General features: G+C 42.7%; 1 protein-coding gene across 1 annotated transcript in view; it reads right to left on the reverse strand.

The window, feature by feature from the left end:
* The window catches only part of CPS1 (carbamoyl-phosphate synthase 1), a 123,878-nt gene that overhangs the window by 96,857 nt on the left and 13,649 nt on the right, over positions 1 to 13,372 (reverse strand). The window contains exons 2-3 of the mRNA XM_080398323.1: positions 8,805 to 13,256; positions 280 to 389 (exon numbers count right to left, since the gene is read on the reverse strand). Of these exons, the coding sequence (XP_080254449.1) occupies positions 280 to 389; positions 8,805 to 8,927 (233 nt within the window). The 5' untranslated portion in view covers positions 8,928 to 13,256. The remainder of the gene's footprint in view (positions 1 to 279; positions 390 to 8,804; positions 13,257 to 13,372) is intronic.

Below are 13,372 nucleotides of genomic sequence, written 5' to 3' on the forward strand. Positions count from 1 at the left end.
TGGGAAGCGATCAGGTCCCTACATGGATACCTCACTACCGTGGTTACTTATATCTGCCTTTAAAGCTGCTCATCACCACAAATGCTATGACACAAGAGGACTGCCTGAAGTCTCTTCATTAACTATCTTGCTCTGTGTACCCCTGGACCACAGTGTTTTCTTATACAGAACACTGCAAGCTTGGATCAGGCCCCTACAAGCTTGCAAAAAGCAGCTTTCACACTTTAACAGGGTCCCAGAGAAGTTTTGGTGCTTATATCTCATTTGCTTTTGCCTTACCCAGAAAGACCAGTGTTGAACACGACTTCCCCTGCTGTGGAGGATGGATAGCCAAAAGAATAGCCCTTCATCTTCGTCCCATCTTCCAGCACCAAGTTCGCTGTCTGAGCCTAGAGAAAGGCACATGAAGAAACTCAGACACAGGAGGAAAAGGTTTGATGTTTATACAAGTAACACTTGGGACACCTGCCTTTCATGCCTCATGTTGTAAGTATTCCTACTCCTCTCCCATTCCCAGCTGCCAAGACACTGTCCCTTTTACTAGTCTCCTGATGCTCTTCTTCCTTCAGTTAGGAAACACTGTGCTCCTAATGAGGGCAAGGCAGCTGGCAAAACCCACTGCAAGCAGAGCATGTGCTGCTCTTACTGTGGGATCACCCTTCTATATCACTTGGTTCATTTCTTCCACCCATTATATCTTGCAGTTAACCAATATCATAACTCTGTAGGGAAAGGATCACCTCTCTCCTCAATGTTTGCTCAAGGCTGGCTGCTGACTATGCTGGCTCTCATCCAGCCGTGACCTTTGATAGGTGCTTAACTTCTGTTGCAATTGTACAGCTAAGCCACTAAAAACAAATGTATGCTTAGCTGGACTGATGTCAGGCAGCAAAATTCAAAATGTTAGTCCATTGTGCTTTAGTACTCAAGAAGAGAGGAACTTCTGGATCAGACACACTTGTAGTCTCAGTTACCTCAGGGGTAGGCACAAATTGTCCTGGAAGAGGTAGATAAGGAATAAGCAGCCTAGAGGAAAACTTCCCATAAAAGTGCACCTTTTCCAGAGAGTGTTTAGCAGAACTGTGTCCCACTGTGTGATCCCTTACAGGCTTCACCACCATTTTACAGCTGAGGAAAATGGGACACAGAGAGTGACTTTTACAAAAGTCATTAAGAGATTCAGTGGCCTGGGTTATTGAACACACCAGACTAAACCCACCCTCTTTTGCCTCATTTGGAAACTAAACCTTTCTTAGCCTATCTGGGCATTGGAAGGGAAACCACCTGGGAACTCCAGCTTCTATCAAAAAAAAAGGAGTATAAGCACAACAGAAATGACAGAATGAGTTGGGAGATTCCTTTAGACAGCAGGATCTCTAATGTCATGCAGGGGAAAACAGTGTAGGTAGAGCTGGAAATAGATTTGCCAATGAATTTCTGGGCTTTAAAGAGTTTGAACAATGAATCTTTTGGGCCCTGAGAATCCTCCACTTCTGGAACACTAGTGCCTCCTGGGCACAGAGCTGCAGTCAGAGTGACAACCAGTGCAAGAACCCCAATGGTCTGCGCCACAGGAGGTGTGCCAAGTGTGTCCACCAGGCAGCAGCTCTCACCATGATTTAACTTCATATTGCGTTTTTTTTTTTTACAGAACAATTCTTCTTACTGGGATTTTTTCAAAGAAGAATCAAGATCGATTTGCTGTAGAAAGGAGCAAGACATCTACTTTCCATTAGCCATAAATCAGATGAACAATCACAGCAAGGAGAAATTTTATTCCCAGCATTGAACATTTTGTAACAATCATGGCAAACACTCATCTAGAGCTCCTCTGCAGTTACAAATACTGCACAGATCAATTACTAATGTACTGCAAAACACACTAAAAATCAAACTGCACTGCCAAGTAATTGAATTCTGTGCATCTCGGATGCTTTTAGCTTTGCATTTTTTCCTCATTAATGTCAAACATCCAGTCATTCTCAAAAGGTTTAGCCATCATTTCTGAAACCTTCCTACACCATTGGGTGGGATAGTCAGCAACACCAAAATCCGCCCCCCCCCTTCCCCAGATATAAATACAGGTTTTGTGGCTAAATACCATAATTTAGCCCAAATAAAAATTAGTTTGGTCAGCTCCCTAATCTTACTAAACGTCTCATTACAGATAGCTGCCACACAGTCAAAGCATTACAAAACACAGAGGTCGCCTGGGTGCCTCAGACTGGGCCTTGGACAGGACCTCTGCCCTTTGTGATGCCTGCTGAAAACCCAGCCCACACTGCTGACATGGGAGACTGACTGTAAAAACTGGTTTCTCTCAGCTTTGGTTTCAAGAGATAGATCCCCTTCCACCAGCAGGCCATGTATTTGAGTCCACCCAAATATCAACTCCAGTTCAAGATAGTCCTACCACCGGTTGGTACAAGTTGGGGTAATCACCTGAATTGCAGCCCCAACTGCAAACATAGCCTGGAAGAAACCTTCAGGAAGCAAAGTCCGCAACAGTGGAATGACCAGAAAAGTTAAGATCCATCTGACTCCTGAGGGCCAAAATCCAGAGTAATCACTGTGACCTTTAGATCCTCACCCTCACTATAGTACCTGACAGGAATCTGCATGTCTTCCTCCACCACTGATCACCTGCCCTTCTATACACCAGAACAGCACAGAAATAATTTCTGTTGAACAGAAGCCCCTGTTGTACTATTAGAGCCCCTATACAGTGTTCAGGTAACACAGAAGAATGTCCCTGAGCAATCATAACCTGCCTGCAAGTTCAGCTATAGCAAGGCATAGATGTTAAAATGTTTCCTTCCCCTACTTGATTTATTATTCTTAATTAAGTGGTTGGTTTGTTTATTGAGCATTCTAGAAGCAATTATTCTTGCTTACATTTCCAGCGGAGGTGTTACCATATCCCTAAGCTGCCAGCCTACCTTGTCTTTCAGTTTTGCTTTTAATGTGAAAAGTGATTTACAGGCTATAGAGAAGGCTAGTTGGCTCAATCAGGGATTAGTTAGGAGAGATTTTCACTTTCAAAAAAAAACAATAAGCAAGAAATAAACAAAAACCCCAGAGCTTCCATGAGCTCCTTTTGTCTCCACTCCTCTCAGAAGCATCCCCATGTAGTCTTGGATAAGCATCTGTTGTAGTCTCAGCTAAAATGCTTCTTAGAAACACACCTCCAATGTGAAACACATCATTTGCAATCTGATTTCTCCCTCCTACATGCCAGTAGCTTTACCTTTAGCAGAGTTCCTTGTGTTCCAGAGAGGCTGCAGGGCTCTTGAAGAGCTTTGAGGACCGAGATAGCTATCAGAAAGAGTCATGCTGCTGCTGTGGTACTGCTAGATTTTGTGCATTTTGTCAAAGCAACTTGAAGAGTTAACTAGTTCAGGTCCCACTTCACTAAGCACTTCACACATGAAGTAAACAAAGCATTGTAGCAGTTAAAAAAAAAAAAAAAAAGGTAAAAACCGAGATTAATTTAGTTCCACTTAGTTCCCTACTTTAGCAGCCCTTCCCATCTACAGGATGTAGTAGTAGTAGTAGTAGTAAAGTAGTAAAGTAGTAAAGATCTGCAAAATCTCAACAGATCTGCAGCACAATTTGCTTTTTTCAGTGGGTCTGATATAAACTCCTGTACTGGCAAGTGAACAGGTAATTTTTCCTCTTTTCTACTTGCTTCACAGAGTAATTAGTCAAAGAAGTCAATTTTTTTCCCTCCAAAGAAATGCCTCAGTTTATTTGGCAAGGCCAAGCTGAACTCTGAACACTGGGCTGCTGGAGGACTATGAGTATGCCAAATACTGAAGCCAGGACGGGCACTGATGTATGGCAGAGACACGGATGGGACTTAATTTCAGTGCAGACCAGTTCATTTCCGTCCAGTAAGATGATGATAAAACATCTCTTTTCTAAGGCACATCGTGATTTCACACAGCACAACAGCCTCTGCCGCATTTCTTGGCACACAAATCTGGCTAGCTAAGTAACAGTCAACATACCAGAAGTGCAGAAGAAACCAAAAGCCACCAGACTTCTACAGAAGAAAGCTGATGCAAGGAATGGGCTACATCCATTCTGTCAAGACCAAATAACCAGCAACAACAGAGGAGTTTTCTCTTTGATAGAAAAATGTCTCTTCTTGTGAGTACTATGCCATCACAGGCTGGAAAACTATTGGACGTGGCTAACAGTCAAGACTTTATTTGCCAACCCCATATATATATATAAAATATATATATGTATAATTCTATTTTGGTACATTTGCTTCTGGCTAAAATTAAGAGAAGATAGGGCAAGAATAATGAATGAATCAGAAGCCAGGTCAGTGTCTTGGGATACACCAAAGATTCACACTCAGGCTAACTTTAGGGAGAAGCTTTGGATTAGTTCTTTTACCATCCAAGCCAAAGACAAAGCAAAGCCAGAAACGCAACACAGGTACCATAGTAGAAAAGTCACAGCTCCTACAACCTGAACTCTTCTTAAGGCTGTTGACAATGCCACAAATATTTGTTTGGGACAAAAATCAAAGGGGGATGGGGGAACTGAGGCAGGTGAGGCACCTAGTAGAAGTCACTGAGCACCCAAGGAAATGAGCAGCGCTTCTCTCCCCTACAGCAGCAGCTCATTAAGTTCCCCTCGTCTCTAAGGGAACAGGCCCCGTTTTACCTCCCCTTCACTTTCACCTCCAGAGGGAGAGGAGCGGAGTAGCTTGTGACTGATCTTTCACCTCACCCATCCGTCTGCTTCTCATGCAGTCATTTTCTCAGTTACTTTCCACCTGCCTCAAAATATATTTGAAAAGCCCTTTAACAGTAATCTGAAATAGTTTCTAAAGCCAGTGCTCAAAAATGTTCCTTCTCTCCATCTCATTTCTACCTATATTTTTAGCTTGCTCCTAGTGGTTTTTGTAGCTCTCCCAATCCTCTCCTTACTGAGCCAGCTATACTGTTACAAGCCATCTATTTATTGCTCATACTACTCTTTACATCCCCATTTAACTACATTGGCCTCAGATGAGCACTAAACGATACGAGCTTTGAGCTGCAGTCTCTCTGCCCATTCCTGAATTATAAAGAAGCTTGATTACCCCAAAAAGAGTGATGCTAAGCACCCCTACAGAGAGCCCACAGGAGTCTCTGATCTGGTCTCCGTGCCCCTCTTTCACTCGCGGATGCTCCATCTCTCTTTCAGAATGGAAGGGATGCACTAGGGAAATATGGACCTCTGAGTCCCCACATTTCTCACTGCTCACCTACAATGATGTTTCCCGACATAGGCTGAGTTTAACTGAGCACAAAGCAGACCTGGCAGAAGAATTATCAGGCACTCTACTAAAACTGCCACCTCTCCCTCATGCTCTCTAATACTTTACTTAGCTTATACATAGGTTAGAAACATGTTTTCATTGTATTTTGTTATGGTCCCTAAAATAGCCCACTGAGAAAAAGCAATAAAAGGCAACTAAATGCTCATTTAAGCCTGCAATAATGGGAGAATGGGATCATTACCTATACTGCCATTAGCCCACACAACTTAATTACTTTGCATTTCACTCTTTCTCTGGACTTCTTACAAATATCTATTACCTCTAATGATGGCTGGAACACCAAACCCAGCCATAAGTCACTACTTGGTCACTTGTCTCAGAACTACAGTTAACTTCCACACGCTGACATGAAGTATGCAATAGGCTGGCTTTTTTAGGACCACTTATCCTTAAATTTTCCCTCAGGCCTGCTGCTTTACTGCTTGCATATGCATATTAGAGAGTCTCTTCTGCTTCTGTATGTCTCATGGAAAAAGGTGTATAAGCCTGTCACTTTCTTAAAGTAAAAGCCCCAGGCCAGGAAAGGTTCAAGTTTTTGTATCTCAGATTCTGAATTCAAACAGAATCACATGGCTTCTGGCAAAGGTGGCATTAAACATCTGACCTGAGATCTCAGGACCACAGGCTCTTAAAATACACGATATATCAGCCTTCTTACTCTCCATGAGTTCAAGTATCCACTCTGACAGCTAAAACTCAAATAATCAAGTCTAATAAGGAAAAAAACATTGTCAATGCCAAGGCAGAAGATGTCACATAATATATGTCAGAAAGACACTTCTCTGGGGCTGGCTGGCTAGCCCCACACCTTGTGGTGAGCCAGCCAGTCACAGTGCCGGTACAAATGCTCCACCAGACTCAGCATTCAGGTGCACAGTAGTTCTTGGCTGCCCCGCAACAGATCCTGTCATACACCTTGAAACAGAAATAGGGCCCAATTCATTCTGACCCACCTCGGGTGTCTTTGCAATTGTTGGGACTGAGGTTAAAATAGCTCCCAATGGTTTCTCTTGGCATTGCTTTCTTAACAGGTATCCATTCTCCTTGCCTTCAGCATTGGTGTCGTTGGTTTTAAGCAATCACTTTTTAGCTTTACAAGCACAGAATTAGGTAGATGTTAGAACAGCTGGTATTGTAAGTCCATCAGAGTAGGACAGCAGTCTTCCATGAACATGAAACTTCCTAATTGGATGCCTCAGCCTTATGAGATATGACTTTGTAAGTTTGTCGTCGTGCAGTCCTTGAATGAGTGACAAAACATGTACCTAACACCATCAATCTGTCATTTAAGATACCAAATCCAAACTTCAGATGCTAATCCATCAGCATAAGAATGCAACAGATCCAGCCTACTGCAGGTGCCTACAAGAATTATCCGGGGATGTGTAAAGAAAGATGATGTCTCATCAAAAGCTGAACCAGCAATCCTAACCATGGCTACAAAGCTTCACCAGTGGGAGATGCCTTTTACTGCAGCAGACTTATCACCACTGACTGAAGCATCTTTGAACTCACTTTGAGCATCACAAGGTTTAAACTGCTGTACTTTAGAGCATGGCAGATATAACTGAACCAGCTCCAAAAAGCAAGAGAGGAATCAGAGGCAATAGAGACAAGCAAGGATGCCATTCCAGCAGTCCTGCTCAGTCAGCTTGACAGTTTCTAAAACCCTGGTGAACTTGAATGTACCTTCATAGACTCCTGTTCTACAATACATAGCAACAGCTTACTGATGCTACAGGCCATCACCAGCCATAAACCAAGTAGCCAAGTATGAATCCTGTCCCCTAGACACTGTGACACTTGTCAACAGCACCTCTTAGTGCATTCACAGGTTCCACTCCTCCAGCAATACTGGCAGTAAAATCATCTCCATTTTCTCCTATCCCATTTCAACTTGAAGCACAAATCCCAAAGAGAAAAGATTGTTCAAACTGTGTCACAGTTTGTTTTGTCACACCAAGAGACACTTTCTAGCCCAGTCCCAAGATTTCAAAATGGAACAGTAAAAACTGGCACCCACCCTGGAAGATGTGAGACAGCATGGCCCCACCTGAGGGCTCTGACATAGTTTTCATGTGCAGTCAGTGCCAAACCAACATAGCTTCACCAGTCTGAGGAACAACCAAGGAACTTGCTCCTCAGTTCAGACCCCTACTTCCTCTTCAAATGGTGCAGCTGCAGAAAGTGGTAACCATAATGGCTTTCTAATTCACAAGTAGGACTCCTGTTGTCAACACAAGGATGAATAACTTCCTTCTAAACCAGATCTGATTACACAGTCAGGATAAGTCTGCTGGGAGGAAGATTACTGTGCTGTGTTTTAAGACCATGAACACAGTAATGGTTCATGCCTGCTGGGCACTCTCAGGAAGGAGAAGACAGGTCCATTAGCAAGAACACTAGTCACAACACAGGTTCTGCTTTTCAGTGCAGGTGAGATAATGCTGAACTGAGAACTCATATGCTGAAGGAAAGGATGAAAATAGGGATGACTCTTATGCAGTTTTTCTTTGCAGCCAATTTTTGTTTAAAAACTAATGGGTCTGTTGCCAGGAGCTGAGAGAACTCCTGAAAAAATCAGTAGCTGTGGGACAGGTAAGAGAAATCCTAGTCCTCCATGGACAGAAATAATACTGATCAGCACTCTACTCCAACCTGCCAGGTAAGGTGGCATCCACTGGGTGCCCAAGTCTAAGCTCTTCCCCACCACCTGTTGAAACATCACTCCTCTGGCTGCCAATTACAGCGTTGATTCAAGAGGACACACATGCAAGAGCACCTTTTCAATGCAAAGCGCATAGTGACAAAACACTGCCAGGGCTACAGAATTCATCCAGAAAGTCCCATTTACACCACTGTACTCTGCCACACCTACATGAGTTACACTAGCAAAGCTGGTCAAATGCAGCTCTTGTAACAACAGACAAAAGTTGGGGAAATGAGCTAAGGGGTTCCAGCCCCAGTAAATCAAGAGCTGGTACACTGATGCGTTCACAAAGGGTTGTCTATCTCTCCAATTACTCTCAGAGTCATCACGGTTTCCAACATATTGAAAATGGATCCTTTGTGGATCCAGCAGGATTAATCACATGCTTCATGTGATGCATTTTTTTAAATATCTAGCTGATTCATGCTCATATGGACTGAAAGATCTGCTCTGTTAGCTATCAGCCCTATAGAACAGTGGGGTGTTTCTAAAGAAAATACCATATAATAATTAACTGAAACCCCGAACATCCACTTTTTGGTGCAATTTATCCTATAATTTCCATTCCAGACTACACAAAAAGTGTGTTTGCTTAGCTAATAAAACTATTTAGCCAAGCAACCCCCTTGCTTAGAGTTCAGACAAATCTTTGGTTCAATCTTATTTGTCTAGGTAAGCCCTGTTATCTGCAGCAAGCTATCTCTCAGCATGCCAAACATATCTGTTAAACCACCACAGCTCAGTTACTGTTACCTTGATGCTCAACAACCTGGTACCAGTTCTTGAGAAACTCCAATCTTCAGCAGACGCATTGCAAAACTCCAATCTGCCTTTCAAAGTCTTCAGCACTTTGCAAGCTGTCAAAATTCTTGTCATCTTGAAAGCTGCTGCTGAGTAACTGAAGTTTAAAGAAAACAAGACAAAACAAAAATCTGCTTGTATGTATTTCTTTGAAATTTGGTGCAGACAATATACTCTTGCAGATCACAGGTAAAGAGAACAGAGACACAGCAGGTGTGCTGGACTAACTGTACAGCACTGCCCTACACCTTCCCATTTATTCTGCCACTAAAACTCTCTGGTGCAGCCCCACCTCCTCCTGCCCCTCCTCAGAGGGGTGCTTGCTTAGACACCCTTGCAACACTTTTCTTCAGGTTGGTCTCTGAGCACTGTTGTAGGGGTTGCACCACAGGCCAGACACTAGCTCTGCCTGCTGAAAGACAGCAAACCCTGTCAGAGAAATCCCACCCACAGCAATGAAGGTAGTCCTCACACTCCGAAACAAACATTTCACATTTCAGTAAGAGACAAGGAACAGTACCACTTGTTCTCCTAATTGGCACATGGTCTAGGCAAATTAGAAGTCTCTTCATAGTATGCTTTTGAGTGCTCTCCAATGTGTGATCTGGGGTCCACACATCAGCTAGTGAGACAGCCTGTGACTGCTACAAGCTTGTATACTTGTACTAGAAGAAGTAAGCAGGAAGACAAGTTTCTGTGGAAAGCTGTAGTCTTTTTATTCTGTGTTTGGAGAGTACACAGCCACCAGAAGCCCTAGAACAGGTCCCAAAGTGCTCCCCCTCCCCAAATAAATGAAAAGGATATCACCAGCAAAAATAAACGGCTGCAAAATAAAAACATCTTTTGATAAAATTTCAATGGACAGCAGCTGAAATAAGGTGAAATGCTCCATATGTTATCGCCTGACTACACACCTCTGTGACTATCACTTATTTCCTATAACCCTACATATAGTCCTCAAACAGAATCATGTTCCTCATTAGCCAGGCATGAAAATGCCTAATGAAGACAAAAGCTGTGGGAGAAACATGCACTTTATTATTCTTCAAGAACTAAAATGGTGAGGCATCTTTTCAAACCCAAGTGGATCAAAGCTTCAGTTAGCTCAGAGCAAGAAAGAAAGAAGAAAAAAAAAAAGGTATACAAACTTCTTTTGCAGCTGGCAACATATTGTTGCAAAGAATTTAGGTGACCTTTTATAATCACTGACAGCAATAATCAAGACTTTTTTGTGTACAGTGGTTTGAGATTAGTCTAAATTGATGTCAGTATCACATAAAAATATTTCCTGCACGGCTCTTACAGCTCCAGGTCGAACCGCCATGCACATAATAAAAGACAGAGATGAGAGGGCAATGGGTTTGGGTACCTTCTGTGATGTGGAAAGCTTATTGAAGACTTGGAAGAGAAACACATGGGAAATGCGCCTGAATCCAGATGATAGAAAGAGGCAGACAGAAACAGGGTGGAAGACAGACTGGGTATAGAGGAGCTCACTGCTTTAACACAAGCTTTGCAGAGCTAGAAGAAGCCAACAGTGTTCCCTGGTAACCTGGTTTAGGAAAGACATAACCATTTTTCCTACAAGAAGATACCTGATGATCGTTCTGATTCATAGGAGCTTGAGAGACAGAGATTTCACTTTTTGCAAACAAACAGACAAAAAAAATACAGGGAGCTGAGAAATGTTTTTGTTAACTTTTCCTCTATTTGCTTGGCTCTAGCCTGTAATGATCCAGGTCGGAGATACACACAGAGAAGGAGACATACAGAAAGCAAAGGCATGCTTATAAGTGAATGGATTGCAGAGACTATACCTTGTACTATAAAGGTCACCTTAATATACAAATACATGGGCACTCACACATGCAATTCAGAAGCCAGCTTTCTTCCAAAGTTGCATTTCATATTATGTTAGCTTTACACTGCCACAAATGTCATATATTGCATTTGGAAGGTTACAAGCACTACCCTTTGTTATAGCTATACTGAAGGGCAAGTTCGACACCCCATTTCACTCTCTACCAACATCAGGAAGTTACTTTGGCTATACAGGTGTCTGAACCAGAACCAATCCGTGCTTGCAGTTTCAGCACCGTAACTGCTAATTCCTAAATACCCCCTTCTCCCACTAAGTTTCAATGTGGCTGCACAATACGGCAGATGGATCCAGCTAATTTTCTTTCACCGGGAGGCCATTCATGAACACAGGGGATGAGCGAGTGGGAAAAGGCCCATGTCTTTTGGCAGAGCAGCATCTTTTCCCAGGTAAAAACAACTGCATAACCACATCATGAACTGGATTCAGTTTGTCAGGGATGTGCGGTACACACACAGATCTAACGTCACAGCTGTATAGTAAGGATGAAATGCTATATGGGGGAACAACAGGCAAAATACTACCTTCCTTCCTCACCTCCACAGCAAGGATGCTCCTTTGACCACTGCTATAGATGCGACCCTGCTGTCTTCCCTTTTTTTCAACCATATATTATCAAAATTGATTAAGCTCACCTCAGATGTCCTGAGATTAGGAAGGTTATCCCTCCAGCGTAAGAACGACCTTCCTTTTTAAAGCCTCCACCTTTAAGGAACTCCCCTCTGCCAAAACCAGTAAAAAACATCCAAGCTGTTTGTCCCACTACCAATGTGCTAAAAAGAGGCGATGGACTGTTGACTGTAAGGCCAGAAAATATATCGGGTATTCCCGAGAGAAGCCTCAGTTCAGAAAAATCTGTCAACATACAAACAAGCCTTCTGTGGTTTGGACATATCTTAAGTTTGCACTTAGCTTAACATAAAGACCAAAAGAGGTAGAATCACTGAGAAACAGGGAAACAATAAGGAAAAAGAAATCAACCATAGAAGACTGGAAAAAGGAGAGCAGAAACCAATGTCTTTTTGGAGATGCAGCCACACTACCTGAGCTTAAAACTTGCCTGCCAGTACATGACTTGCAATCATATTGTCCCTTCAGGAAAGAAAGTTTGGGCAGCAGCTTGGAGGAAGGACACACATCAGGGAAATCAGTAATGTAAAACGATGAGGGTGGAATACTCACTCAGACAAGAACAGTTCAAATGTTGGAGGGGGAAAGGGGGAAGTACTCACAACATGGGCTTCCTTAACATGGTCTTGGACTTGGCATAGCTGTTCAGAGAAAGACAAGCTGCCTTTTGTCTCATATTCATCTATGCTCTACCGTACACAGATAGGGAGTAGGACAAGGAGAACAAAGTGCTCATTAAAATTAGCAGCTTTTTCTTACTGTTTACAAGTGAAAGAGACCAGAAATTAAATTCATCACACAGTCCCACTGTACCATAAAAATCAAACAAAATCAGTGGTCTGTGGCTTTGTAAATCCCCAGGGCCAAGATAATGAAAGTAAGCTAAGTGCCTACATTTTCAGAGGCTTAAACCAAACTGCTTGATTTTCAGAAGAGAAGTGCTCAAAGCACTTGAGGCTCTGCTTATGCACCCCAGGACTGGCACCCCAAAATGAAAGCTCCCAAAGCCATTCACCACAGCTGGGAACCTCTGCTATAAGCAGCCAAGCTATGTAGAATTTTTCATTTTCAAGTTCATTGTAAAATTGCAAGACATTTCCATTCTTGCTTGAAAGACAAAAGATCAGGGCCAATTTGTGGGTGTGTCAGCCCAGATTCATGTCAATGCAAGTCCCAAGTAACTGCCTCCAGCTCAGTGAAGCTCCAGTGAAGTCTCCCCTGGACTGGAATCAGTATAATAAGCAGCCCATGTGAATGGATTGGACTTTGCTTGTAGATGAGATCAGAGAGGAGGGTTTTTTTTCTCCCCAAGTGTTCTTCAAATGCTTTTGGAAATCTCTCCTGCCATCTGTCAGGTTGTCTCTGATTTCTGACCACCTTGCCTTGCCTCAGCTAAAACACATTTCAAAAATAGAGTGGAAAAGCAGAATAGTTGAAGGTGCCAGCAATACTGAAATTTTCTGCTGCCACAAGGAACGAGACGAATACTCTCCTCCAACCCTACAGCTAGCATAAAAGCCTTCAAAGTCGTTCGGAAACCCTGTTTTCCATTTTCAAGGCAAGTTCCACTTGCTTCCCAAGAAACTTGGGAAGAATTTTGAAAGCACCTGAAAAATATTAAGATTTGCCATACATTTTCTAATTGGGTGTTAGTTATCAAGCAAGATCACCACAGTGGATACAGCATTAAGTTTGATCTAAGTAACAATTTTTGTTCACAGCATGCTGCTAACAACCCTATCAAGCCCCATTACCTCAGAGGCCATAACTTACTTTTTTTGCTGTATGTTTTGGGGGCAGGGGGGGAAAAACTGAATAAACTGAAGTTATCTTGTTCACACGCAAATGAACTAACAACATCCAGGCATCCCCTGTCACCTGATCCTCTTGGATTGCTGCAGGAGAGAAAGCAAGCTCAGTTACGCTTTCAGATCTGCTGCTTTGAGCCAATCTCAGATCAAATGAAGCATTTCAAGCAAAACCCACAATGTTTAGAAAATGCAGTAATTGT

This window comes from Falco punctatus (genome assembly GCF_963210335.1).
Source record: "Falco punctatus genome assembly, chromosome: 8".
In the NCBI taxonomy this organism is placed as follows: domain Eukaryota; kingdom Metazoa; phylum Chordata; class Aves; order Falconiformes; family Falconidae; genus Falco; species Falco punctatus.